This window comes from Vigna angularis, chromosome 11, assembly GCF_016808095.1.
Source record: "Vigna angularis cultivar LongXiaoDou No.4 chromosome 11, ASM1680809v1, whole genome shotgun sequence".
NCBI classification, from domain to species: domain Eukaryota; kingdom Viridiplantae; phylum Streptophyta; class Magnoliopsida; order Fabales; family Fabaceae; genus Vigna; species Vigna angularis.
In genome coordinates, this window is record NC_068980.1 from 6,692,203 (window position 1) to 6,719,476 (window position 27,274).

General features: G+C 32.6%; 2 protein-coding genes across 6 annotated transcripts; both read left to right on the forward strand.

The window, feature by feature from the left end:
* The first annotated feature begins 1,022 nt into the window (after positions 1–1,022).
* LOC108333569 (uncharacterized) lies at positions 1,023–3,494 on the forward strand. Of its 3 annotated transcripts, XM_052870808.1 has the most exons (5): positions 1,023–1,203; positions 1,489–1,587; positions 1,977–2,137; positions 2,561–2,618; positions 3,190–3,373. In XM_052870808.1, exons 1-4 carry the CDS (start codon positions 1,050–1,052, stop codon positions 2,576–2,578), a joined length of 432 nt encoding a protein of 143 aa, XP_052726768.1. In that variant the 5' UTR covers positions 1,023–1,049; the 3' UTR covers positions 2,579–2,618; positions 3,190–3,373. The 3 variants fall into 3 exon arrangements, with proteins under 3 accessions (XP_052726768.1, XP_017424522.2, XP_017424523.1); XM_017569033.2 differs by lacking the exon at positions 2,561–2,618 and having other exon boundaries at positions 1,030–1,203; positions 3,190–3,494; XM_017569034.2 differs by lacking the exon at positions 2,561–2,618 and having other exon boundaries at positions 1,031–1,203; positions 1,378–1,587; positions 3,190–3,494.
* A 7,732-nt stretch (positions 3,495–11,226) lies between these two features.
* LOC108334296 (ubiquitin carboxyl-terminal hydrolase 8) lies at positions 11,227–26,294 on the forward strand. Of its 3 annotated transcripts, XM_017570055.2 has the most exons (13): positions 11,227–11,452; positions 11,793–12,044; positions 13,151–13,292; positions 17,580–17,639; positions 17,996–18,088; positions 20,151–20,486; positions 20,634–20,774; positions 20,884–21,054; positions 23,039–23,302; positions 23,422–23,570; positions 23,825–24,355; positions 24,986–25,256; positions 25,636–26,294. In XM_017570055.2, exons 1-13 carry the CDS (start codon positions 11,367–11,369, stop codon positions 25,756–25,758), a joined length of 2,619 nt encoding a protein of 872 aa, XP_017425544.1. In that variant the 5' UTR covers positions 11,227–11,366; the 3' UTR covers positions 25,759–26,294. The 3 variants fall into 3 exon arrangements, with proteins under 3 accessions (XP_017425544.1, XP_052726900.1, XP_052726901.1); XM_052870940.1 differs by lacking the exon at positions 23,039–23,302; XM_052870941.1 differs by lacking the exons at positions 11,227–11,452; positions 11,793–12,044; positions 13,151–13,292 and adding an exon at positions 13,354–13,485.
* The last annotated feature ends 980 nt before the right edge of the window (positions 26,295–27,274 follow it).

Genomic DNA, 27,274 nt, shown 5'->3' on the forward strand with positions numbered 1-27,274 from the left:
TATTTTTAATTTTAAAAAATACAACAATGCTTCATTAAAAATAAAATGAGATTGAATTGAATAAAATATATATATTAAAATGAATACAATATAAATAACACTTAACATTATACTCTATTGTTAGGTGACATTAACATTATCGCGTATCATGCTACTTGTAAACAACAATAAAAGTTACAAAAATATATTTTTAAAAATTTTAAAAAATAAACAAAACTAAAAAAGTTTACAAATATTAAAATAAGTATACAAATTAACATTGATGTGTCTTTAATTTTTGTTTATACAGTACGAAATGACTTGATTGAATTAATTTTTTAAAAGTTTAACTTAATTGAAACAAACAAAAATAACTTTTTTTTTAAATTATTGTTTACCTACATAGTTTATCTATTATTTGTTATTTCGCATTGCATTTGAAAAAAAAAAGCATTATAAATTTTCTAGAAAAAATAAATCTCTTTTCATATAATGTCTCATTGATTCAAATAGCAACTGTCTTTTTACTAATTTGATCTTCTTTTTTTTAATTTCAAGTATATGATTTTATTTTATGTGATAAGCTTCCTTTCACTCCTTTACACAAACATTCACGTTTACTTAATGCATTTGAATTTCCTTTTCCATCCAATATAAGAAAGTCAAATTAACTTCAAAACAATTTAAAAGCCAACTTTTACGATAAATATAAGAAGATGAATTTCATTTGAACAAAATTACTAGCCGATTATTCAGAAAATTCATTTAAGCTTTAATTTAGATCAACGAGTAATTAAGATCCTAAATTTCTAATACTTAAACTATTAAAAACAAACCTAATCAAAGTAAACGAAGCGCTGAATGAAATGATTGAGAGGCTAATTAAACAATAAAAAAACATGAAAAATAAAATATTTTTTTATTGGAAAATGAAAAATTAGCTTTCTTAAAAAGTAAAATACAAAATTATAATGCATTCCACCTTATTTCAACTTCTATCAATTAGCTAATATTATTTTCACTGTGTATCCATTCTCCCCTTCCAATTTATATCCAACCAAACAGGTCGTATGAGAAAGACGTGCATCCTGTTACTTATTCCATATCTTTCAAAAACATTTTCCATGGAGTTTCAGCTTCACCCAAAGCTCAACTTTCTTTTATGCTTATTCATCCTTACCCTTTCATTTACCAACGCTCAAGCTACTACCTTTGGATACTGCGGTACTTCCTCTCCCTCCCTTTTATTCTCTTTCAAATTGTACCCCTCAATTCTGATTTTTTTCGCTCATCACATTGATCCCCCATATTAAAATTTTACACTTTATTTTTGGGATTAAATTGTAGTCGGACCCAATTTGTTGATAACTTCTGTTCTGTCTTCGATTCCATGCACAGGTTATGCATAATGAATTCACAGCTAATTGCGCCCAGTTACTCATGATATGGTCTCGTTGAACTTGAGTGATTTTCTTTTTGTGTTTAATTTTCCATTGAAAATTTATGCAGCTGATGTGAACTATGTCGTGAAGGTGTCTGGAGTTGAAATCACACCAGACCCTGTTGTTCGTGCTAGGCCTGTAACCTTCAAAATTTCTGCTGCTACTGGTAATCCCTATCTTCTGTTTCTTTATTTCATTATGTTTTCCTTCAACTTCGATTTTTCTCTCAAGCAGGGACCATGTCAGTAGCCTTATTTCTTTCTTCTGTAGCATTTTAATATGTTACTTAATTATGAGTAAACCATCAATGCAGTTTCTCAAGTATTTCTGCAAAAGACAAAAGGTTTCTCAAGGATTAGCTTATATAATCCTTAAAACAATGAAGTAATATGTATTTAATATCCATTAGTTCAATCCCTAAATTGATATACTTTACTAAACTAATTTGAAAAACATGTTGATACTTAGGAGACTATTTAGTATTATTGCTATGAAGTTGATGGTTTATTACTGTAACTATTTTTAGTCCATTATGAATAGATTCGCTGAATGCAGGTGAAGCTATTTATGGAGGAAAGTGGGAAATTACAGTTTCATACTTCGGATTTGTTGTCCATAAGGAAATCCATGATTTTTGTGAGCAAGTATCTTGCCCTGTTGCTACTGGCAATTTTGTGGTTGCTCACACCCAAAAGTTGCCTGCATTTGCCCCACCGGTTAGTTTCAATTTTCCAAATACAAGCTTCTAGCTATGAAACCTATAAAAAACCTTACCCTATCATGAATGAAGTCTCCATTGACATCTTTGAAGAGGTCCTTAACATATAACTTAGTAATTACAGAGTAAGACAAGGATTAATGTTCTGTTGAGCAACAGAGATAATATTATGGATTGTTTAGCAGCAATGCATGTTCTTGGTCTCTCCTCTCTTCCACACACATTTTGCACTCTTTAGTGCTAAGTATTCGATGTGCCCTTACATGTAGGTTTACATACGCTGAAAAATTTAACATGTGATTATATTTCAATTAGATTAAAGATATCTGATGATCTATTATTGTGTAATTCTGTCCTATCTAATAAGCTTCCGAGTCTTTTATAATTTATGGAATTTCAACAGTCATTTAAACTCTGACAGGTAAAATCAATCCAGTAAAAAGGAGACTTCTTGGAGTTGGTGTCTTTATGTGTGCAAGGTTTGTTTAAAGACTGTGAGGAACTCAAGTATAGAGTTAGGAGTCATGTGTTAGGTAGAAATGGTCGAGATAATAATATATAAAGACAAAAGTGGTTGAGAATTCAAGTGTAAGTTAAAGTTTTATATTAGATAAAAATGAGAAAGTAGTACAACATATGAACGTGAAAATCTATTAATTTATTGTCTTAAGATTTTGGATAGAAAGGGATGTCAATTTTTTATATGATTGGGTTCAGATCTTATATTAACCTTATATGGAATGAACTCATTCTTGAAGGAAGTGGTGAGATTTATCTACTTTTTCTTTGTGTATATGGTATCTTAGTCAAGTTTGCATTATACCCTATTTATCACTGGGCTTGATATTGTCTTCTTGATGTTGGACTTGGCTTTTCATCAATTTTATTACCTAGTTTTGTTGAAGTGGAATTTTCACGCACTCCTGTTTTTGTTTCAAGCATGATTTTTCTATTATAACAGATTATGGGGATGTAAACCTTTTCTACTTTCTTGAATTTGGAACATTATGACGATACGTGAGATCAATTCCTTGTCTGTTATGTTTACAGGGCACCTACACCGTGGAGATGACACTAAAAAACGAAAAGAACAAGCCATTAACTTGCATCACCTTTAATTTAAAGATCGGTTTGGGATCTTTTCTGTCTAATATCTGAAGTGGCTGGCTACGGAGCTACTTTGACAACTATCTAAATGATCTGTGGATAATAAATTTATATGATATTTGAGTTATATTTGAAAATACCATGTTTGGTAGATATATTGTAAAAATACGGAAAAAACAATACTCAAGAAATGTAATTATTGTTATAGACAAAAAAGAAGAAGAAAAAGCACAGGTATTATTGTTTAACCATTCTTATGAGATATAAAATGTAATTCCACCACGAAATAAAATGGTTTGCTTAAGTGCAAAAGTGATATATGAGTAATATAAAAATGATTGTATAATGAAAAGGCTTCAACTCGGATTTAAGCTGACCTTTAGTAATTGTATCAAAGTCATATGAAACTTTTCCTTTAACACATATCATCACTCAGACAATGACTACTTTACTAATTAGAGTTCATATTAATCGATTCATATTGAAGTTTCCAACAACATCCTTCAAACAATTAACCCATTAATTATTTATTGTTAAAGCTTTATTTGAAGAAAAAATGTTTATATTTATTATCTAATTTTTTTTCTTCTCTAAATTCTTAACTATAAATTCTCATTATCAAAAGCTTCCATAGTGCGAAGAAAAACGGGCCTTTGAATTATAGGGACTTCACCAAAATTGGATTTCTATGCACACTAGACCAAGAAAAGGTTTTTTCTTCTTCTACCTCGCCAAAATATTTAAATTGTGAAATCTAACTTATAGTAATCCAAAATTTTATATTGTTTTTAAGTCTATTTAAATAGATTTTTTTTTTCAAATTCAAATCTAATATATTTTGGATTTTAAATACAATTTCTTAATTGGATTTGGACGAGGCTCATATAGGATTAATTTTTGGATTTTAAAAATCTAAAATTAAGGTGTGTCTAAGTTGACCCAAGGCGATGGAGGACTACATCAAACCAAATCGATTCAGGTATAATGTTGAGCCAAATCAACCTAAGTCTAAGGTTAAGTAGAGTCAGTTTGAGTTGTAGGTTGAGCCGTAGCAGTCCAAGACGAAGGTCGAACCAAATTGGCTTAGGTCGAGTTGAGTATGTCAGGTCAATGGTCAAGCTAAGCTAAACAAAATTGAAAGATCAAGCCAAGTTGGTATGGGTCGAAGGTCAGGCTAAGTCAGCCCGAACCAAGTGGCTAAAGGTCGAGCTCACTTGACCTAGGTCGAAGAATTGATATGAGTTATCCTAGTTTAAAGGTCAAGATGAGTTGATATAGGTCAGAGGTCGAGTCGAATAGGTCCAGGTCGAAAGTTGAATCAAGTCAACATCAACAAAAAGTCTAACCAAGTTGTTTGGGTCAAAGGTCGAGTTGAATCAGTTTGGATTAAAGATTCAAGTCGAGTTGACCCGATATAAAGGTCAAGTTGATTTGACCCATATCAAAGGTTTAGCCGAGTCAATATAATTTGAAGATCGAGTCGAGTCGATCCCAACCAAAGGTCGAGCCAAGTCATTTTAGATCGAAATTTGAGCCAAGTTGATCCATATTGAATAATCAAGACAAGTTAACCAGGTATAAAAGGTCAAGGTGACTCGATCTAACCTGAATAACTAAGATGAGTCAATCTTGACCGAACATAGAGCTAAGTCGACCTTGGTCAAACCAAGTCGATTGGATCAAAGAATCGATATGAATAAATCCAATATAAAGGTAAAGAGGAGTCAACCTAAGTCAAAGAATGGATTCAAGTTAGCTTAGGTCGAACGTTGAGTTGAATCGACTTAAGCCAAAAATGGATTTGAGTCAACTCAGGCTGAAAGTGGAGTTGAGTTGTTAACATCAAAGGTCGAGCCAAGTTTACTAAGACCAAAGTTCAAACGAGTCACTTCGGGCTAAAGGTCGATCTAAGTTAACCCGTGCCAAAGGTCGAGTCGAGTTGGCCTGTGTCAAAGGTCGAGTTGGCCTGTGTCAAAGGTTGAGTTGGCATGTATCAAAGGTCGAGTTGAGTCGATTCGGATCAAAAGTCGAGTCGAACTGGTAAAAGCTAAAAGTCACGTCGAAGTCAAGTTAAGTAGGCTCATGTTGGAGGTCGAGACAAGTGAACCCATATAAAGGTCGAGACAAGTTTGTAAGGTTGAGATGAGTCAAAAATGGGTTCGAATTAAGGAAAAAGATGGTTGAAGTCCATCTTGACTCAAGTCAACTTTGACTCATCTAAAAGTGAGACGGACTAAATCCAAATCAACATAAGTTAACTTCGATTGAGTTGATTTGGCTTAGTCCATGTTTAATGAACTTAATAATAATATATTATAGTGATTTAATTGAAATGATTTTAATTAACAAAACGAATTCAATTAGATTTAATCTAAAATTTAAATTGGAATATGTAACATCCCAAAAATACAGCAATAAACTATATAATAGAATAATTACATATAATAATATTTTCAGTTCAGTCTTACACTAAAAAGGAGCAAACGCTCATGGCCGAACGGCCTTACATAACAGAGTTATAAAAGTGACTAAACATGTTAAGAAAGTTTAACCGAACGGTTTACAAAATTCATACCGAACGATCAAAATGAAAACAAAAGGGGAGGTGATCGAACGATCACCTTTCTATACTAAACTACTGATCGAACGTCCTATTGTTCGGTCTTCACTTCTACCTCTACCAAATTTTTTTCTTTCAGCGCTTCTTCCACCAGCTCGTCGCCTTCTGCTCACATCCACGCGGATGATCATTGCAATGACAAGGACAGACATACAAAACAAGACATGACAAGAAAAACACAGTGTAAGCTTATGTAATTTAATTCATGCAAAAACATACATCTCAACCAATTCAACATACAAGGTAATTTCAACATACATAACATACAAAGCCTATTACTAGACTGACTGTCCGGATTGTATGAAATCTGTGTAGCTACAGGCGTTCGTGCACCCTGGTGATGTAGTAACTGGAATACCCTCATCAGCTGCCACCCAAGGTTAGTCCTATTTATCCAAAGTACCCCTAAGGACTTGACGTCCTACCGTTTCCACACATGACCTACCCTCCTCTACGTGAGGACGAGTACCCACGAAACATCAGGATGAACTGCCAGCACTAGCATAACCACACTCATACTTTACAAGTCTCAATTCTCATTCCTGAGTCGTTCCTCCCTGGAATGCTCGTACAAATCCACAACATTCCATTCATCTCATATTTTCTTCATCTTTCATTATCAATCTTCTCAAATTCACCGTTCATTACCAATAAGTTAAATTTCATCTTTACTCAAAGATTCTTACGGATACCCGATACCGAACGTTCAATCCTCACTCAGAACGAGGACGAACACTTGGAACGAGACAGAGAAATCTCCGGTTCCAGAATAGAATAAGACAGAGGTGACTACTATTTGTTTGAGAAAGAACCCGAGTGTAATCATATATAACAGAAACAACTTAGAACGATTGTTACTTGATCAGTGAGCCAATTAGATGAACTGACCCTTGAGAGTTCTAACCGAACACCGAAAGAACCATGCCAAATACTAAAGCTCTAAGCCGGAACTAAATGGATGTATACACTTCAAGACCTTCAGAGAAAAATACTTAAAAGCATTCACATTAATAAACCGATTTCCAGTTAATGACCGAACACGGTAAAGAGAAAACTCTATTGAAGTTGGACAAACGTTATTTTCATCAAGATATATTATAAAAGGAATAAGAACGATCGTTTGATGTAAGACCAAACACCATTCAGACGATCGCTTGGTGTAAGACCAAGCATCACTCAGAATGATCGCTTGGTGTAAGACCAAGCATCACTCAGACGATCGCTTGGTGTAAGACCAAGCATCACTCAGAACGATCGCTTGGTGTAAGACCAAGCATCATTCAGACGATCACTTGGTGTAAGACCAAGCATCACTAAGAACGATTGCTCATGCACAATATTTCGAAATAAAGACGATCGTCCTAACTAAAATTCTTCCCAAATGAAAGAATCCAAGTCTAACCAAGGTTACTAGTATTACCGAACGGTCAATGACCGTTCAATGACAAACGTACATTATCATAGGGAAATTTCATATCCAGGACTCATTTATCTTCCACTCATTTCTCAATACATAATTTCATAACTTTATAAATTCGTATCATAATAAATTTTTCATGCTTCATACAATCCATATCATAGTAATTTATCATATTCCATATAAACAAGCATATCAGCATCCATACTTTATATACATTCAACCACTCAGCAACATGCATTCATTATCAACGAACGTACAAACGAACATACAATTAAATTAGATAAGCTTCCCTTACCTCAGAGCGTGAACGAACATCCTAGAGACAGAAGTACAGTTCGTTCTGACTACAAATCCTTCTACTCTCAACGCTCAACAACTCTTCGAACTAAAATTAAACAACAAACCAAAATGGTTCAGAATGAGAATATGAACCCATGCAACCAGAACTTGGTTTGCATGTACCAAAGAACGAACGACTAACTAGAAAAGAACTTACCAGTTCAGAACTCGAAACTGATCGGTTCAAACTGAAGCTCTTGACGCCGGGAGTGCTTCTACGGTGGCTGAACGGAGATCGGAGAAGGGAAAGTGAGTGTGTTCTTAGAGAGAAGATGAAGAGGATGTAGAGAGAAGGAGGAGAGAATGGGATTCTTCAGAAATCTGAAAAGAGGGTGCATGCAGAGAGTGGGGTAGATTTTTTGAAAATCCAAGTTTTGCTTCACACTTCAAAACGGATGTCCCCTCATCTGTCGACACCTGCTTTCCACTAACTGATTTCCGGATCTCTTCGCTTGACACCTGGCATCCGCCATCTGGGTGTCGAGCCTCCCTCTTGACACGTGAATTCCACTAAACAATACATGCGTAGATTTTATTGGTTCTGACAGAATAAAAAAATTCAAGTTGATATAGTTAAAATAAATTTCAAATATAAATTATACATTTGATTGAATTTATAGTGGATTTTAAAAATTCAATTTATAACCACCTTTATATTTTATTCATGTGTTTCCATGAAAGGTTGGAATAGTCTAAAATATTCATATTTTAGATTTGTAAACATATTTTGTATAAAACATTATATAGTGCATTTTAATCTTAAAATATATTTTGGGTTAAATAATATAAAAGTATATTTCATATTATATAATTTGAAATAAGATTTTATTTTAAATATTTGCATTACAAATTTAAAATACATTTTTGGATTATGCAATTAGACAATCCATGAATGTATGTATTTTGTATTATACAATTTCAATCAAGTTTTTGAATATATAATAAAAAACATGTATTTTAATTTTATAATATATTATAAACTATATAATTTAAAATATATTTCCAATTTGTGCAATCCACAATATATTTTAAAATCTTTTATTACGTAACCAAAATAAATTTCTGAATTAATGAATTATAATGTTTGACTCATACTAATTATACGATTATTAAATGTGTAATTAAACCTTATAAATATTATGAAAAAAATTGCTATATGAAAGCTTTATTAGATTGTTTATTTATTTTTAATATGATTGAGAGATATATGATTGAGAGATACACGTTTTTTTTTCTCTTCTTATAACTTCAGGTAACTTATAAATTTATCGTTTTTGTTTTCTTTTTAGTGTATATATTAGATGTTAATATGCCCTTTTGATATTAATGAATCATTACTTTGTCATAACTTTTATAAATATAAAGAAAAATGAAATATATAATTTAATTTATAAATAAAACAATTTTTTTAAAAATATTTAGATTGATAGTAACAGTTGATGAATGCATTGAACCGTTAACATCAAGGTTGAAAGACCAAGAGGAAAACATTTATTTTCAAAGTGCTAGATAATTAAACATTGTTACAGGAATATGACACTAATAACATAAGAGGCACGTGATGAAAAGTTGATCAGCACATGAGATTGGTTCGTCACGCGAACAGGTGAGTGAAGCACCAACTTTACAGTAATAAAATAGTGCGAGCTGCTACCGTTAGGGTTTTCATCAGGCCCACAACATCATTTTATGTGTCATAGCCTCGTGCCAGAGGATTTTTCGGATCTGTTTTCTTTTCAAAACTTTACTTTCTATTTTAAATATTTATTAAATTTTATGCATGATAACATCCTAAGTGAACTTAATATTTTGTATAATATATTTATTAAATTTTATGCATGATAACACCTTAGCTGAACCTATTCAGATTCATGACATTCAAATTACTAATTTAGTTCCCATGTTAATTAGGGTCGTATTATAATAACTCTTATTTCCTGGACTCATAATTGAATACTTATCCAATTAAATAAATTTTATTATTATACATTAAGCTTTATTAATTAGTAAATAAAATATTGAAAGAAATTAATTAAAATTTTACCTTTATACCATGTATAATTTTATGTATTTAACTGATTATTGTGTAAAATGAAATTGTTGTTTCTATAGTAACTATTTTATTACAAAATTGCACTTAAAATGGTTCCTAATCAATAATGTGGACGTCTTTTTCACTAATCATACAAAATAATTTTCATAATTAGAATGATTTTTTTAATGTGCTAACTGTTCTTTAATTTATTTTATATTGAAAAAGTGTTAATTTTTTTCATATATTTTAAGTATAAGATATAAAAGTTATGAGATAGTTTACTGGTAAAGTTGAAAGAAAAGATTAGTGAAAATATGAGTTTAACTCTCTTCAGTGAGATTTGAAAATTATATGATTAATTTAACAAGTTTGGAGAAAAAGATAAAAAATTGTAGATTCAACTCCATCCATCTGCTAACAAAATATGAACAAAATTAAATAATAATGTATTGTTTTCATTTATTAATGACAAAGTATATTTGTTTGTCTTCGTTTCAATTAAATTATTCTTAAAATAATTTTATAATTTTCTTTATAGTTTGTTCTATTTTAATTCATTATGTTTTTCAGTGAATTCAAAGTAACCATAAATTATTTTCCAAGGAATATTTCTAGTGCAAAACTAGCCATTAATATCTTTTATAAATTCTTCAGTAAAAAATTATTTTTATGCTTAAAGTCTCATGTGTAAAATTTTATATCTGATATACATTAAAATTTGAGTAATTTTTATTTTAAAACTAATTTAATTTTAACATGTTATACATTTAAATTAAAACAATTGACACAAATTTTAACATGTGAAGTATGATAATTTTAAATAAAATCAACTTAAATTATTATTTACTACATCACCGATTGATTAAATTTATATGAGAGATAGGATCACTATCTATTACTTACTGATGGGTCAAATGATTCTAATACCATAAAATTAACACTAAAACTAATTAGTTTAGAATAAAGTGTGATTACTAATATTTAAATCGTAATTAGGTTATCATAAGGTAGATATTTGTATTTAATATTTATTAATTACTTAAATAATCAAATCTTTACTAATTTTAACATAAAAATATATTCCTCAAATCATCTTTCCAACACCTAAATGAATATTTAAGATAAATAATAACAAAAACAAAAACTTAAATTTTTAGAACATACATTAAACAATAAATATTAAACAATAAATAGTAAACTTCGACCTATAACTGAAATAATTATGTTAAGTTTTATTAACAAAATACATATTCAATTATTAACAATGAGGAAATTAATAAGCCAAAAAAGATTTTATGTGAGAATTTATTTTTAAAAAATCTTATAAATCAATGCCTCATTTGTGGTTATATAAGAGAAATGATTATTAGTAATTGTTTATTGTGAAAACGATAGTTTTATTTAAATTATAAATGAGTTGATGTTATAAAATTTAATTGGAAAAATTAATAAATATTAATTGTTCAAACATTTTCTGACAAAAAAAAAAACGACGGGCAGTAAATAAGTTAAAAATTTACGAAATAGAATATATTTTTCCCTCCCTATCCAGTAATAGTATTATCATTTGCATCCTTGTCTTCTCTTCCCTTTCCACAAAAGCTCCACTTGTTACTTCTTTCTCTGCAATTCTCTCATTTTCTGCTTTCTCTGGCTTTATAAATAATCTGCACAATTTGGAAGCGAATTCTAAATCTCTCTCTGCAATGGACTGTGCCTCCGAAGATAGCTCCGATAACTCTCAGCGACCACACTCACACAAGGACCAGCGAGTCTATTTCGTTCCTCACAGGTCTTCCCTTTCAAGATTCCACTCATTTCTCACTTCAATTCAATTAGCGCCTTATTTAACTTTCCCTAAATCTGTGAGTGCATTTCCTCACTGTGAGTCTCCGTAATCCAAAGCAACGGAACTAACAATGCACGTTTAGGGTTGGACCGATCGAGGCGAAGCTGAATTCCATTTTATCGGTTTTATGTATTTTTAATGTTTTTCCTCGAATAATCGAACTGGATAGCTTGTTGATTTTGTTGTGCCTCGTACGGATTTTGCTGTGATCCGAGCCTGTCTGCATTGTTTGATTGAGATTGAATGTGTGAAGAGCGTCGGTGGTTGATTCCGTGTGTTTCAGGTGGTGGAAGGATGCTCAGGATTCAATGCCTGCGGATTCGGATAAGAAGAAGGGAATTGCGTATGCCTCTTTTCCTGGTTCGTCCTATGCTGGTCCCATGAAGATTATCAATACCATCTTCAGCTCGGATCTTGCGTTCAGTCTTCGGAGGGAGGAGGATTTGCAGCACATTCGTGAAAATGGCGAAGTTGGTGTATCTGGACGGGATTTTGCTTTGGTATCTGGAGATATGTGGTTGCAGGCACTGAAGTGGTGAGTGAAGATAGATAGGTGGCTTCAAATGTATGATGTTTAGGTTAGAATGTGCACTGATGCAACTTCTTTTTTCTACTTCAACCTAGGTTTGGATTTCATACCTTTTTGAAATTTAGATAGCAGGGGTTGTGCTTTGTATTGTGTGGAATTCTTCTAGCTCTGAACATTTATGGCACAGCTTTGTGCTGTGTATTTATGCTTAATTGTTTTAAAAGTTTTTGTCACTCCATATTACACAGTCAAATAATAACGTTGCCTGCTGAACTTAAAGAATTTCAAGTTTGGACATAGTCATCATTGATTTTTCTATTTCTGTGGCAAATGAGTTCTACCTCTTTTTTATGCTTGAGTTTCCTGTATACAAGTCCATTAATTATTTGAGCAAATTGCTTTTTTTTTTCACCAGAAGATGTGCTAGATTTGATGCAAGATAGTTGGAATTTCTGTGAGTGTTTACAAGTTCTTGGGAAGCTGGTTTGCACCTTGCAGAGTGTTGTCCATAACCTTTGAACATGTCTAAGCATACTTTTTATATTAGTTAAGGACTTCTTTTTGAAGGTGCTATTTGTGCCACATGAAGAAAGCTTTGTTTACCAGACTTGTCACTTTTAACAATGGATTTTATGGAGGAGAGCTCTAGTGGTATTTAATCTTCTATCATAGCTGTTGTATGGTAACCATTAGAAATTACCGTATCAATAGCTCACCCCATGACTTTTTGATCAAAGTTGCTTTCTTGGTCGTTATATGCTGAACAAGTCCTCCTTGATGGGACCATGTTATATATGGTACATGTAGCCTAAACTTAAAAGTAACTACGTATAAATGATTCATAATTCAATCCATTGATTCGTAATTTTTAGTCATATTACTCCTTTTGTCTCTGTTTTATTGGCTATTTATTTTGTACAGAATATCAAGTGGTTACTTGCATTGCATGTTCCATGATAAGTAGATCTATAGCGAGCAAGTTTTTGTTTTAAATGTGGATTTGAAAATAAAATAGTTCATCTTTCATGATGCTATCGATGAAAGTTTTCTGACATCTAGAATATTTATATTGTCTATATCCGCATCATCACATGCTTTGGTATTTCATGTAGGCATAGTGATTCAAAAAATGTAGCGAAGGATGACAAAGGCTTTTCAGCCACTGACAGTGATATGTCAGATGTATATCCTTTACAACTCAGACTTTCTGTTCAGAGGGAAACAAATTCATTTGGAGTACGAATAAGCAAAAAGGTCTCTTTCTCTCTCTGCTTGTTTTTTTCCCTCTCCAATTTCTTTTATGTTGTGTTGCTATAGTGAAAAGGACCATGAAAGGGAAGAAGACGATAGAGATGAGTGGAAATGAGGGAAGTTGGTCTGTTTGTTACCCTAGAATAGCATCACTTTTTTCAAAAACAGGTGTTCTTTATACTGGCACTTTATTAAAGTAGGTCAAGTTTCTTTTTCTTCTTAAATTTAAATTATGTTCTATATATCCCTAATTGTCCTTATAAGTTTGACTCACTGCTTACATTTGATTATGATTTTTTTGACATACAAGAATGTGTCACCTGTCGCCTGAGTGATGAACATTAATCACTAGACCTGTACTGGCAAAAAACCATTCCCTCTGTGTCCTGTTTTGCTCCATCACCTCCAAAGCTTTTGCATGATCATTTGAGTCACCTAAGTTTGGCAAAAATTCAAATAATGGTTCCTAGTCTCATACAAATTTAGGTTTTAGAAGGGGAATCTTGTAAACTTGGCAAATATGTCTGATCCTCTTTTCCTAAGCAAATTGAGAAAAAATGTAACTCCTTTTTTTTTTCTACCATTCACTTAAAAATTTGGAGTCCTATCCATTTAGCATATTTTGTTATGTTTATTGATGAATATTTTAGATATACTTGTGTATATTTAATATATATTAGTCTGAACTTTTTATCTATCTTCATGTATTTCTTCAATGAGATCAAGAACTAATTTGGAAAAATATTTTAAATTCTTAAGTGACAATGACTAAGAATATTCCTCTATTGAACTTTCTTCCTTTGTATCCTGAAGGAATTTTGCATCAATCCATGTGTCTTCACACACCAACAAAGTGGAATTGTGAAAAGAAAAATTGACATTTAATTGAAATTGCACACACCTTACTATTTAATGCAAATGTTCCGGTACATCATTGGGGTAATACAATTTTCATTGCCTTTTTTTTATAATAAATAGGATCCTTTTCTTCTCTTGAATACATCAATCATTTTTTTCTAAAACAATCTTTTCTCTCATACAATTTAATCTCTTTCAAGTTGGTATTAGAGCTCTCGACATTGGGGGCTCTTACTTCCACATTCCTTCATTGTCGTCTTAGTTGCAGTTCCCTCTTTTAGGTTGCTTGAAGTGCACCCAACTTGTGTTTCATGACCACTATCTTTGTCCCCTCCTTTTCCATTGCCGTCACTGCCATTGCAGCCTAAAATTAGTCTGATGATCACACCTATGGATTCACCATCCTTTGATCTGTTAACAACTAGAGAGTATCACCATTGAAGTAGTCAAGCACTTGCATGTGCAAGTGGGCTTCACGTGCCATGTGTTTTTGTTGCCACTTTCTTTGCCACAGTCTCCTTTATGTGTCAGTCCTAGACTTGCCCCGCTTTGCTTTTTCTCCTTGGGTTGGGTGCCTTTCCTTTGAAAAAAACATTGCTCACGGCAATGTTTGTGTTTTTTCTTTAAAATGTTATTTTAAAGCTAAGGAATCTCTTGTGTTTTGGCATGACAACTCCACCAAGTAATGCTGCTGTTCCACATTTGCTTGATGATAGCTGTCTTAATGGTCAAAATTATTTCCAATAGGCTCAATTTATTAGAAGGGTACGAGTAGGCTAAACCATATTGAAGTTAAGTCCATATCTTGGGGTAATCCTAATTTCTAAATTGGGATCATGATGACTGGAAAATTATTACAAGGCTACAAAGACCCATAACTACAAAAATCGATAGAAATTATATGTATTACTCCAATGCCGTTAAATTTGGAACGACCTTGGAACTACTTATTCCATGCAACAAGACATCTTTGCATGTTATGAGTTAGAAAACAAGATCTTTGCTTCAAGCCATAGAGTGAAAAATTTAATTTACAAAACCAAAACCAGACTCTATCTGAACAACAAACCTAGGCGGTTGCTTAATGTAAATCTCCTCTTCCATATCAACGTGAAAAGAGGTATTTTTAATACCCAATTGGACAAGAGGCCATTGACAAATGACAACCATAGCAAGGAAAAGATGAACAATACTGGTTGGGCCATAAACCTGAGTGTATCCCTTAGCTACTAGACGAGCTTTGAGATGATCTACTTCACTAGTGGGACCAACCTTAATGGCATAGATCCATCTACAATCCACAAGCTTCTTACCAAGAGGAAGAGGGACAAGCTCCAAAGTATTACTGCGTTCAAGTGCATGCATTTCATCAATCATGGCTTGTCGCCATCCATTTAATAGTATATGTTGATGACATTGTTTTTATGGACAATGACCACCATGGCATCTCACAGACGAAACAACATCCTTGTCACTTCTTTCAAGCAAAAGATCTTGGCAAAATCAAATATTTCTTGAGGATTGAGGTTACACAATCCAACAATACGTATTGGATATTTTGGAGGAAATTGGGTTTATGAACTCAAGATCTGTTGACACACCCATGATCCCAATACCAAATTCCTACTTAATCAGGTGTAGCTTCTTTCAGATCCTGATAAGTACAAAAGATTAGTTGGAAAGTTGAACTGTCTTACTACTACTCGTCTTGACATTTCCTTTGCAGTCAATGTGGTGAGTATATTTCTTAATTCCTCATATGTATATTGAAGTACATTAAAGGATATTTTGGAAAAGGTTTGCTATATGATCACAATAATCACACTAAAATTATTTGTTATTTAGATGTTGATTGGGCAAGACCTCTTTCTAATAGAAGATCCACTTTTAGATATTGTATCTTCATTGGTGATAACTTGATATCTTGGAAGAGCAAGAAACAAAATGTTGTGGTTGAATGTAGTGCAAAAGTAAAATATAGAGTTATGGCCTCATCCACTTGTGAATTTATTTGGCTTAAATAGTCACTTAAAAGAATTGTACTTTGGAGATGTCACTTAAATGACACTTATATGTAACAAACAAACTGCTCTTCACATTAGCTATAATCCCGTCTTTCATCGAAAAGATCAAAGACATTGAGATTGATTGTGTTTTTTTTTTGAGAAAAGATTCTATTGAGAGACATCAAGACTAAGTTTGTTAACTCAAATGGTTAATTAATAGATATTTTTACTAAGTTTTTACGAAGACCTATAATGGATTTGTAATAAGCTTTGTACATACAATTTATATGCACCAGCTCGAGGGAGAGTGTTATATATTGTTAGATATTATTAAATATTATGAGATATTGTTAAATATAATGTCATTTGTTGATAGGATCTAAGGTAAGAGGATAGAAGGAAGAGGAAATGAGAGAGCAGTTAAGAAAGGCGGGAAAATGAGAGAGCAGTTGGGAAAGGCAGGATGGGAGATCTTATATAAATAGAGTTCTATTCATTGTTAGAAGGGAGTTTTTGAGTATTATTTTGTAAATCTGGACTTTGGCCAGAAGAGGGGGATTATGCCTCCGCTAGGGCTAAGAGGGGGATTAGTCCTCCATTAGCGCTATCAGTGTACTTTGTTCTCAATATCAATACAGAAACCCATTCTTTCATTGTTCTTTTGATTACTGTGAGCATTGATAGTTAGGTTTCCAACCTAGGAACCTAACATTTGTATTGTTAGATATATTGTGTTTTATGTTAATTAGGAAAATGTAGACTTTGATATTGTTTGATATTGTTTTTAACAATATCTTCTATTTATCATATTTATGTTTTGTTGCCATATACTTGTATAATTCTTTATTATAAATAAATTACCCTATGTGTATTTTAGACACAAGGAAATTTAATCCTGTACCTAGTTTTTCTCTATATTCAACATGTATTAATCATGAAATGGGCCTAGCCCATATTTTTTTTATGATTTTTTGTTATAAATACATTACTATGTGTGTATTTTGCATAAGGGAATTAATACTATATCTAGTTTTCAACCCTTTTACATAAATTAAGAGAAGAGGGTGTGGAGGAGGTATCCCTTATAGTCATGCTCCTTGTAATTCTCTTAAGAAACTCCCCTCCATTCTTATTAGGGGCCTTGGGCTCATCATAAAGTTATTCTTAGTGTAACACGACACCTCCATTTATATATTTATATATATATATATATATATATATATATATATATATATATATATATATATATATATATATGTATGTATGTATGTGTGTATGTATGTATGCATACACACAACAATAATTTGATTTAATACAAGTGCTTTTATAATAAAAAATCATTAAGAAATTGTGATACTTATATGTTCATTATCTTTTTATTATTCAAATTCTAATTTGTTGTTCCCATTTATTACCTTCTTTTCAGGACAACGCACTTGAGCTTTTTAAAAGAGCCTGCAAAATGTTCAGTGTGGATTCAGAGATGGTAATAGAAAATTTCTTTTACAGCTATATAGTTATGTGTGTGAAGGAATCTACTTACTCTAAGAGTAAGTTTTGTATAGTTACTCCTAATAGATCTTTATACACTCTAAATTCTATTAATCCAACACTTGGATTAAGAGTTGACATTAAATAGATCAAGTCCATTTTCGTTGTAAAATTACATACATGGGTATACTCAATTCATTTAAAATTCGATATGCATGGTTATGAGGATATCACATTAACTTTATCATTTTTTCCTAGAAAATGTTATTAAGTGAATCCCTTTCCAGTGTTTTACACGCAGATGCATTTCTACCCTTGAAATTGACATTTTTGTAACATGTTATTGTACAGTTATGCATTTGGGACTATTCAGGCCAGATAACGTTTTTTATGAATGACAAAAATCAGATCCCAGTTGACTGTCAAAGGCAGTCTGATCAGGAGGTTTGTAGTATTATATGTTGTTTAAAGTTGGTTTGTTTATGCTTGGATGTCCTTGTATTTTATTTTCACAGTTGTAGATTATACTTTGATCACAAGCTATTCCATTTTTCTTGTGTTAGGGATGAGTGTATGTATGTTGTGTGCCATAACTTCTTAGCTACTTGGCATACTTAAGGCCCTGTTCTTTTTAGTGGATTTGAGAGGATGGATTTGAGGGGATTTGAAGATAATTTTTTTTGTCGTTTATTTGAGTGAATTTGGAGGTAAATGAGGGTGAATTTGGAAATAAAATTTGTGAGAATTAGTATAGAATTGTATGGACATGACAAATTAAAAAAAAATATTTCCAAATTCACTTTTATTTACCTTCAAATTCACTCAAATAAACGACAAAAAAAATTATATTCAAATCCTCTCAAATCCCCTCAAATCCATCCTCTCAAATCCACTCAAAAGAACAGGGCCTAAAAGATTATGGTTTTTGCATATTAAGACCGTTAGATGCTTTAATGGATATTTTGAACTCTATGGAAAAAATGGGGGGATGTCTAGACTAACACTATACTTAGGGGTGTCAAAGTCAATTCAAATTGGTGAGTTAATGTGGCTCATTATGGGTTTTAGTTAGATTGGGTTGGAGTTAGATTGGGTTGGAAAAAATAGTTTTTCTTTTCTTTTTTAAAATGTGGGCCAAATTGAACTCGACTTACTTAACTTGCTTGTTAAATGGGTTCTAGTCGAGTTAGAGGTGGGTTGACCCAAATCAAAACTCACAAACAACAACTCTTTAATTTTTTTTTTCATTATAATTACTTTATACTTTTAAATGTGTAGGTTATCACTTTGGTATTTGTCAAGACTAGAATGTTGTTCAACCATGTTTGAATGGTTTAGATGCTTAATTAATTTGTTTGTTTAATTATATAAGTTAACATTTTGTTTTTCATTTACTATCTTTATAATATCACTTCTTAATTGTGGTTAATATTTGGTGAAATAGGTGAATACCTTGATTGTAGTGTCATAAATAGGTGGGTTGAGTCAATCTACTTTGATTGCATTGTAATAAATATATGAAATAAGTTGAGAGAACAAAACATGTTTAAGTGAGTCAATTTTTTTAACCCACCAAATCGTGATGAGTTAAGTTTTGTTACAAAATTTTTGGTTCACAAAAAAGTAAGCCGAGTTGAATTGACATGTTTTTAGTTCAACTCATGATGAGCTAACTCTTGAGTCGTTGCCTCAGTTTGTCTCTCTTCTACGTCAAGTGCAATGTGTTTCATGTTTGGGGTCCTTTATTTGTTTTTATTATATGACTTTTATAATTTTGGTAAAATGTTATCACGTTTATATGGTTCGGTCAATATCAGGTATTACTATATAGTTTGGGACATGATATCATTACTGCTATACTTCCTGTGCTATTTATTTTGTGTGCAATATAAGTTGTGTGCTTTTGCATTCAGATATTAGTTTCAGCCACAAGCAAATGCTTAGTGGTCTTCTGAAGAAAAAACCTATTTTCCCTTTGAGATTTTTCTTACACACAAATCTTTTCTCCTATATTTTCACAAGGTTTTTATATTTAAGAAGTTTTTGTCCTCTGAATTTTCTTGCTGAGATTTGATTCTTTTCCCTAGGCTTGTCGATGCAAGAACCTTAGGGTTGAATGATTTGGGAAAAAAGCATAATTTTGTGGAACGTAAAGATAACGATAGCTTCTTCAATAATTTCTCGAAAGTTGTTCCTAAGAAATTGGTTTTTAACCAAGTCCCATTGTGTGATCCACATATAGTTGATGTTGTCGAATGGGATAGAGGCTATTATTGTTGTTGTCTTTGCTGAAGATAACTTAAATTTCTGTGATTGTTTGAGTTATCATTTACTATGTCTAGATTGAGTGTCTCCTCATGAGTCCTACTAAATATATCGTAAGTGACTTGAACTTCTGAAATATTGGTTGTATGAAATTAGCTTCCATTGAGATAAGACTATTGTTTTCGTTGTTGATTAGATTTCCTTATGAGCCTTATTAATGTTAACTATGCTTGATATACAGATTCTTTTGGAGTTGCAAGTTTATGGGTTGTCAGACTCAATTAGATCTAAGGATGGGAAAAAAGACGAGATGGCAAATTTTTCTGGCAATGCTTCACTGAAGATGAATGGATCTATTGACAATGCGAATTCTGATTGTACGCATGCCAATTCTTTGACCTTCTCTTTAGGCTCCGGTGAAGCTGGTTCCTTGGGATTAACTGGATTACAAAACCTGGGAAACACTTGCTTCATGAACAGTTCCCTCCAATGCTTAGCACATACACCAAAGCTCGTTGATTATTTTCTGGAAGATTATGTTAGAGAAATCAATCATGAAAACCCTTTGGGCATGAATGTATGTAATAATTCGTCTCACCCAACTCATAATTTAATATTTTGATATCTAAATTTTTTTTATGTTGCCATTGGTTGGGATATGGAAACTTCAATACCTGTGTTGTATTCTATTATTTTATTTTCTTGATATATGCTTCTTTGCCAGGGTGAGATAGCTTTGGCCTTTGGAGATTTACTCAGGAAGTTATGGGCACCTGGAGCAAGCCCTGTGGCACCAAGAGTATTCAAATCAAAACTTGCTAGATTTGCCCCCCAGTTCAGTGGGTTTAATCAGCATGATTCTCAAGTGTGTGCATTTGGCCCTTTCGTTCTCTTTTTTGCTAACACTTTTGGCTTTAAAAGGTTGGTGTCTCGTGTTCCCTAACATTGTCAACTATATCCATGCGTCTTAATAGGAACTTCTTGCTTTTTTGTTGGATGGTCTTCACGAAGATCTGAATCGTGTTAAATGTAAGCCTTATGTTGAAGTAAAGGATGGAGATGGTCGACCAGATGAAGAGGTTGCTGATGAATATTGGCATAATCATTTGGCTCGCAATGATTCTGTCATCGTTGATGTATGCCAAGTATGTATTCATCTCATTGTATGCAATGTAGAATTAATTACATACACCCACATGTTGTGAAGAACTCAGTTTCTTAATAGTTAAGTAGTTATTTTTAGAAACTTTGATGGAAAATTAGTGATTTACTTGAGCATTTACGAGTGTAATAATAAAAGCAATTAGTTAAAGAGTTCAGACTACTGTTTTAACCAATTAGTTATAACTATAGGTAACAGATCTTATGTGTGTTTGTCATGCCAAATTCGCAAGTTCTGGAAATTACAGCCTGATCCGTGTCTATAATATTGCAAAGATAATTTTTATGAATTCAGACGTACCATTATTTGGGCAGAAAATCTAATTTCAAAGAACTTCTGTTTTAAAAAAATTACACACTTATTGTGTTAAAGATTATATGAAATAATTGAGTTGGTTTGGTGAAAAAGAGTTAATTTCTTTGTGGGAAATGGGGGCCCGGTGACATTTATGAAGATAATGGTTTCATGTGAGATGAAGGAGCCATGAACAATTTATCAGTGGACTTTCCACAGTTGGTTGATAATGTTAATAGTCAAACAAATTTAATTAGGTTGGTTTGGACAAACTTCTCCATAAATACTTTTAGAAGAGACAAATAAGAACAAAAAATGAAAATAGCTTAGATTTGTTAAGAAGTTAATTTTAAGTCTTGTTGGAAGTTCCAAATTACTAAAGATAAGGTCAATTTACAGTATCTAAGTAGGTGCAAACCTTACCCAGTAAGTTAGTTTTGAGAGGTTAAGTTAGACTTAAAGTCTAGTTCTTAACATGGTGTTAGAGCTATGAGTTAAAGCCTATCATAGTGAAATTTGTTGTTTGTTGAGTCTATTATTCCACCTACTATCAGGCTGCTATTAGGTCATCCATTAATGTCTAGTTCCACGCTCGAGATGTATGTCTCGACGTGAGGGGTGTGTTGAGTGAATGCAAATCTCACCTCAAGTCAATTCAATTTGGTGATGTTGAGTTAAGCTTAAAGTCCACTTTTTAACAAGTGTAACTGAACCCTACAAAACTGACTTGTAACGTAAGGTTTATACCCACTTATATACTATAAGTTGTCTTTATTTCTAATCGATATGCGATCTTCAACACACTCCTTATGCCGAGGCATCTACATCTTGAGTGTCGAACTAGATATTTGTGGTGGTACGATATGCTAAACAAATAACAAATCTCGTTAGAATAGACTTTAAATGACTTTGATACCATATTAAGAAGTGAATTTAAACTTAATTCAATTCTACAAAATTGACTTGTAAGGTGAGATTTGTACCCCCTTATATATTGTAAATTGACTTTATCTTTAGTTGACGTGATATTTTCAACATACTCCTTCACACTAAATTATGGACATTTCAAGTTTGGGATTAGATATATATGGGTGGTCCGATAGGTCAAATAAATAATAAATCTCATTAAGATGGTTTCTAACTAGCTTTGATACCATATTAAAAAGTGGACTTTAATTTTAACTTAACTTTAATTTTAACTTAACTTTACAAAATTGGCTTGTAAAATAAGGTTTGTATTCACTTATATAAGATAAATTGTCCTTACTTCTAGTTGATGTGGAATTTTCAACATAACTAATTTGTAAAAGTTCTCTTATTCAACTTCTCTAAATTCTTGTTTTTTAAGTTGTGCATAAGCTAATTTTGGCCAATGGAGAAGTTTATTTCAGTTTTTTGTTCTTATTTTCCTCTCCTAAAAGTGCTTATGGAGAAGTTTGTCCAAATAGACCAGTGGTTCACAATATCAGTTATTTGTGAAAGGGGTTAGAATAATAAAAAATCCTCCTAGATTGAGTGATAGCTCTCGTGCCAGTTAGCATGCTATTTTTTTTCTAATTCGGTTGAAGATGAAATTTGGTGTCCTTTTCATGTTCATGAGAGCTATTTTAATATTTTTTTCTTCCTATGGTAACTCTCTTTACCTTATGGATTGCATCTATCATTTTATGCAGGGTCAGTATAAATCAACATTAGTTTGTCCTATTTGTAGGAAGGTCTCTGTGACATTTGATCCGTTCATGTACTTGTCATTACCTCTACCTTCAACAACAATGCGGACAATGACTATAACTGTTGTTAGTGACAGTGGTGATAAAATGTCTTCATTATCACCATATACTATTTCTGTTCCAAAAAATGGAAGATTTGAAGACCTAACCCGGGCTCTTAGCATTGCATGCTCTTTGGGGATTGATGAGACCTTATTAGTAGCGGAGGTTTATTTTCTTTGATATTTGTTTAACTCATTTGAAGTCACTTCCCTTTCATTTTTGGTTTCTTGATACATTTTAATCCTGTAGAAAGCCACATGTCTGATGCAATTGCTTTGGTACAGGTATACAACAATTGCATTATACGATTTCTTGAAGATCCTACCGATTCATTATCCTTAATAAGAGATGCTGACAAATTAGTTGCTTACCGATTTTATAAAAATAATGCCGACACGCCTTTGGTTGTCTTCATAAACCAGCAGATGGAGGAGTAAGTCAATGTTGTAATAAGATTGATTTTCTTTAGTAAGAATAAAAGAATACGCAGTAACATATGGGCTGAATGATTTCATAATTTTTTTCCTAGTCTCGTAATCACTACAACATGCTGCTTGGATTCAGTATGTATTTAGAACTCACTGTCACAGACTTGCTCGCATCCATATACTTGTTTTACATGAGCTTCTTTATTGACTCTTGTGATTTCCTTTGTAATAAAGTTTCTATTTGATATTATTTTTTCAGGCAGTTTGTCTATGGGAAGCGAACTCTAAATTGCAAGGCCTTTGGAATTCCTGTTGTAGCTAGGCTGTGTAATGTTACAAATGGATCTGATCTCCGCAATTTGTATCTAAAATGGTTCCATCCATTTCAAAATCCAATTGAAGAGGCCTTAGAAAACTGTGCCATGTCTAAGGAAACTGAAGTTGCAGAAATGGAGGTCACAACCACTAGTTTAGGTTCAAATTTGAATGAGTTAGACACTTTTTCAGATGGAGGAATGGAGTTTTACCATACAGATGAAAAGGGAGCTATAAAGAATTCCAAGATACTAATGAATGAGCCTCTAGCAATAAGTGGAGAGTTGAGGCTACTGCACGTGCTTGTGTGTTGGTCAGAAGAACATATTAAGAAATATGATACACAATTTTGTAGTTCCTTGCCTGAGGTTTTCAAGTCTGGTTTTTTAGCAAAGAGATCTCAGGAGTCAGTTTCTCTATACAAGTGTCTTGAAGCATTCTTACAAGAAGAACCTCTTGGACCAGAAGACATGTGGTTAGTTAGCCAGTTTTTATTGCCTTTAAGAAAGTGTACACTCGTTGATTGGCAAGCATGTTAATCTGTCCAATGTGGAAGATATTTAAACTAGATTACTATGTTTTAAGCTTTTCCAAATAATTTTAGTTCGGGTCTTGCATTAGCTCAGCATATTTATTCAGCTCATAACTGCCATAAATTCATCATAACCATCACTAAATTATCCTATTTGCAGATCAGGGTTGGATACTTAGTGCCATTAAAGTTCAAACCCTAAATAGTTTCTTATTAAAGACTGATCAGGGACAGACTCGTTTTGTAATGAATTTGAATTTCTATTTAAATATTTGTTTGCATCTATCTTAAATCTCAATGTTAATCTTTTCTCCGTGTTTTTCTCCGTCAATTAGTACAAGTTAGAGCAGCTGTCAATTTTCCTAATTTTAATCTTATAAACACGGCGAGGAAAATATTTTTGCTAAACTGTGTTTCCCATCAGAAAATACTGCTGTGCCAATATTTCATACAGCTATTCTGATCTGTGAAGTTCTATGCACGTGTTATCACTTGGAACACACCCATTCTTCTTTTAAATTACTTATCTTCTCGATTGGCTATTATCTAAGTAACAGTTTTCTGTAATGTTAGGTACTGTCCTGGCTGTAAAAAACATCGTCAAGCTAGTAAGAAGTTAGATCTTTGGAGACTGCCTGAAATTTTGGTCATTCATCTTAAGAGGTTTCAATACAGTCGGTACTTGAAAAACAAGCTAGAGACATGTGTTGACTTTCCTGTTGATAATCTTGACTTGACAGCTTATATTAGCCACGTGAATGGTGAGTCTTACCATTACACACTTTATGCTGTTAGTAACCATTATGGAAGCATGGGAGGTGGGCACTATACTGCATTTGTCCATGTAAGTGCTGTTTTTTTTAATACTTATTTTCTTTGTTTTTTAAGCTTATAATTTGGGATATGAGAATTGGTTTTGAAATATTTGAAATGTTGAGTTTTTAGAAGTATAGAGCACATTATAGTCTCTAAACATCAGAAATGATTTGAGAACTCAGACGGCTTTCTTCATTACTGTCATGATTATGGATTGATTTCTGGACCTTTATACAATAGCTTACCAGTTGTAGATGGTGAAATGTTGATTGGATATGATTGACATCAATATGATCTCATTATGAAATTTTGGAAGGTTTTTATTATGTGTAAATTGTTTAAAAAAACGCTCTCATGGCAATTGTTAATGTTCATCCGTTGTATCTGCTTTTCTGTATTTCATGTAGAGAGGTGGTGATCAGTGGTATGACTTTGATGATAGCCATGTTAATCCCATCAGCAAGGAGAAGATAAAGTCTTCAGCTGCCTATGTTCTTTTCTACCGAAGAAGTTTTGAAGTATCAACATAATGAGCGTAGCATATAGCTTGAATAGCTTATTGAAGCTAGATACAATTTATTAACATTATTGCCGCCAGAGTCTTACACGAATACAGCGGGTAAATTTTGGCTCAAAGGTAAGATTATTGCAATGTGGCTGTGGTCCGAGGATTTAGGTGCGGAAATAGTCTCTGCGCATCAAATTAAGATTATGTACATCCGAGCCTCTTCACACCCCACAATTGGGGTGCGTAAGTAATGGACCGCTCCTTTTCTTTAGTCTTACAAGTATACTTAACAAGGTAGCATTCTTTTGTTATTTACTATTTAGAAGTTTTAGACTAACTGGAGTTTCAGTAGGCAAGCAATGGAAACTTTAAAACTTCAGGCAGTACTAAGGAAGGAAGACTATAACATAGTAACATTTAAGAGGAGAGGGACATACCTGAGAGATGAAAGCATAGTGTTTACAGCTGTTTAACCTTGTAAAGAGAATATCTATTCTAAAGAGAGTTAGACCAAATTCTGTGAATTAATATTACGCCTTACTATATTCTTTGTTCCTATTTTTCTCTTTTAGTGGAGACTGATTGATTATTCAGGTTTGCCTCAGCAAATTGATTTTCTATTTTCTGTTATGGTGACCAGACCGTCGTCTGTCAGAAATTCACATTTGTAACAGTTGTCTTGGAAAGAAATTATTTTTAACGGGCTTGGTCTTTTCTTGCAATAGTTGGAAGTTCTTGATACATCATTACATTTGGATAGCACAAGTACAAAGGACAAATTTTCCGAGTTCACAAAATGTGTTTAAATATTAGCTGTACCTCATTTAAATATTTCCCTTAGTAATGTGACGGTGGAACCTCATGTCATGTGTTACTAGATAATTACTAAGGACTTAAAATGGTAATGGTCTTTGTATTAAAAAAAAAAACCCTACAATTCCAGGTTGAAAAGAACATAAGAAAATGCAATTGGTAGAAACTAAGTTTTTGCATTTGATTCTGATATTGAAATATTATAGATATATTTGGAAGAAATGAACTACAATGGATTGGAGTAATCCCGCAATCATGTCTGACAGTTGTTAGTTCTGAGCAGGATGGACCACGCTTCCTTGGTTCTCAATTTAGTGTAAGACGTGCCAGATCCCTTTGATTGTTGTTGTACCATAGTACTTGAGGCAGCCTTACGCATAACCAGGACCACTGGTTTTTCAAATTCTGCTAATTGATCAGCATTACGTGGTTCTTAGTTGTAAACATGCTCTACCCTTTAGCAGGAGTTGCTACACAAGTACTTCTTCTCCTTATCCTTTATACATATACCATCCAAAAGTTTTATGGTCCTTTTACTATGCTTATTTACATTTATAGAAAGCTTTCGATATTTTTATTTATTTATTTGTCTTTGTTGACACTTGTATACTGTACTCGCAGACTTTGATATCTTCACATCTTCCAGACAAAGTGATAATATTTAACTAGAATAAAAATGCTACTTCGAACTCAAATATAGATGAAAAAAATAGTTATATTTGGGT

Bases quoted from the DNA above. Each gene is read 5' to 3' on its own strand.
- LOC108333569 (XM_017569033.2), top strand. From the start codon at position 1,050: ATGAGAAAGACGTGCATCCTGTTACTTATTCCATATCTTTCAAAAACA. The intron at 1,204-1,488 runs GTACTTCCTCTC...AAATTTATGCAG, and splicing joins TACTACCTTTGGATACTGCG to CTGATGTGAACTATGTCGTG. The intron at 1,588-1,976 runs GTAATCCCTATC...CGCTGAATGCAG, and splicing joins CAAAATTTCTGCTGCTACTG to GTGAAGCTATTTATGGAGGA.
- LOC108334296 (XM_017570055.2), top strand. From the start codon at position 11,367: ATGGACTGTGCCTCCGAAGATAGCTCCGATAACTCTCAGCGACCACAC. The intron at 13,293-17,579 runs GTCTCTTTCTCT...CCTTCTTTTCAG, and splicing joins GAGTACGAATAAGCAAAAAG to GACAACGCACTTGAGCTTTT. The intron at 18,089-20,150 runs GTTTGTAGTATT...CTTGATATACAG, and splicing joins AAAGGCAGTCTGATCAGGAG to ATTCTTTTGGAGTTGCAAGT.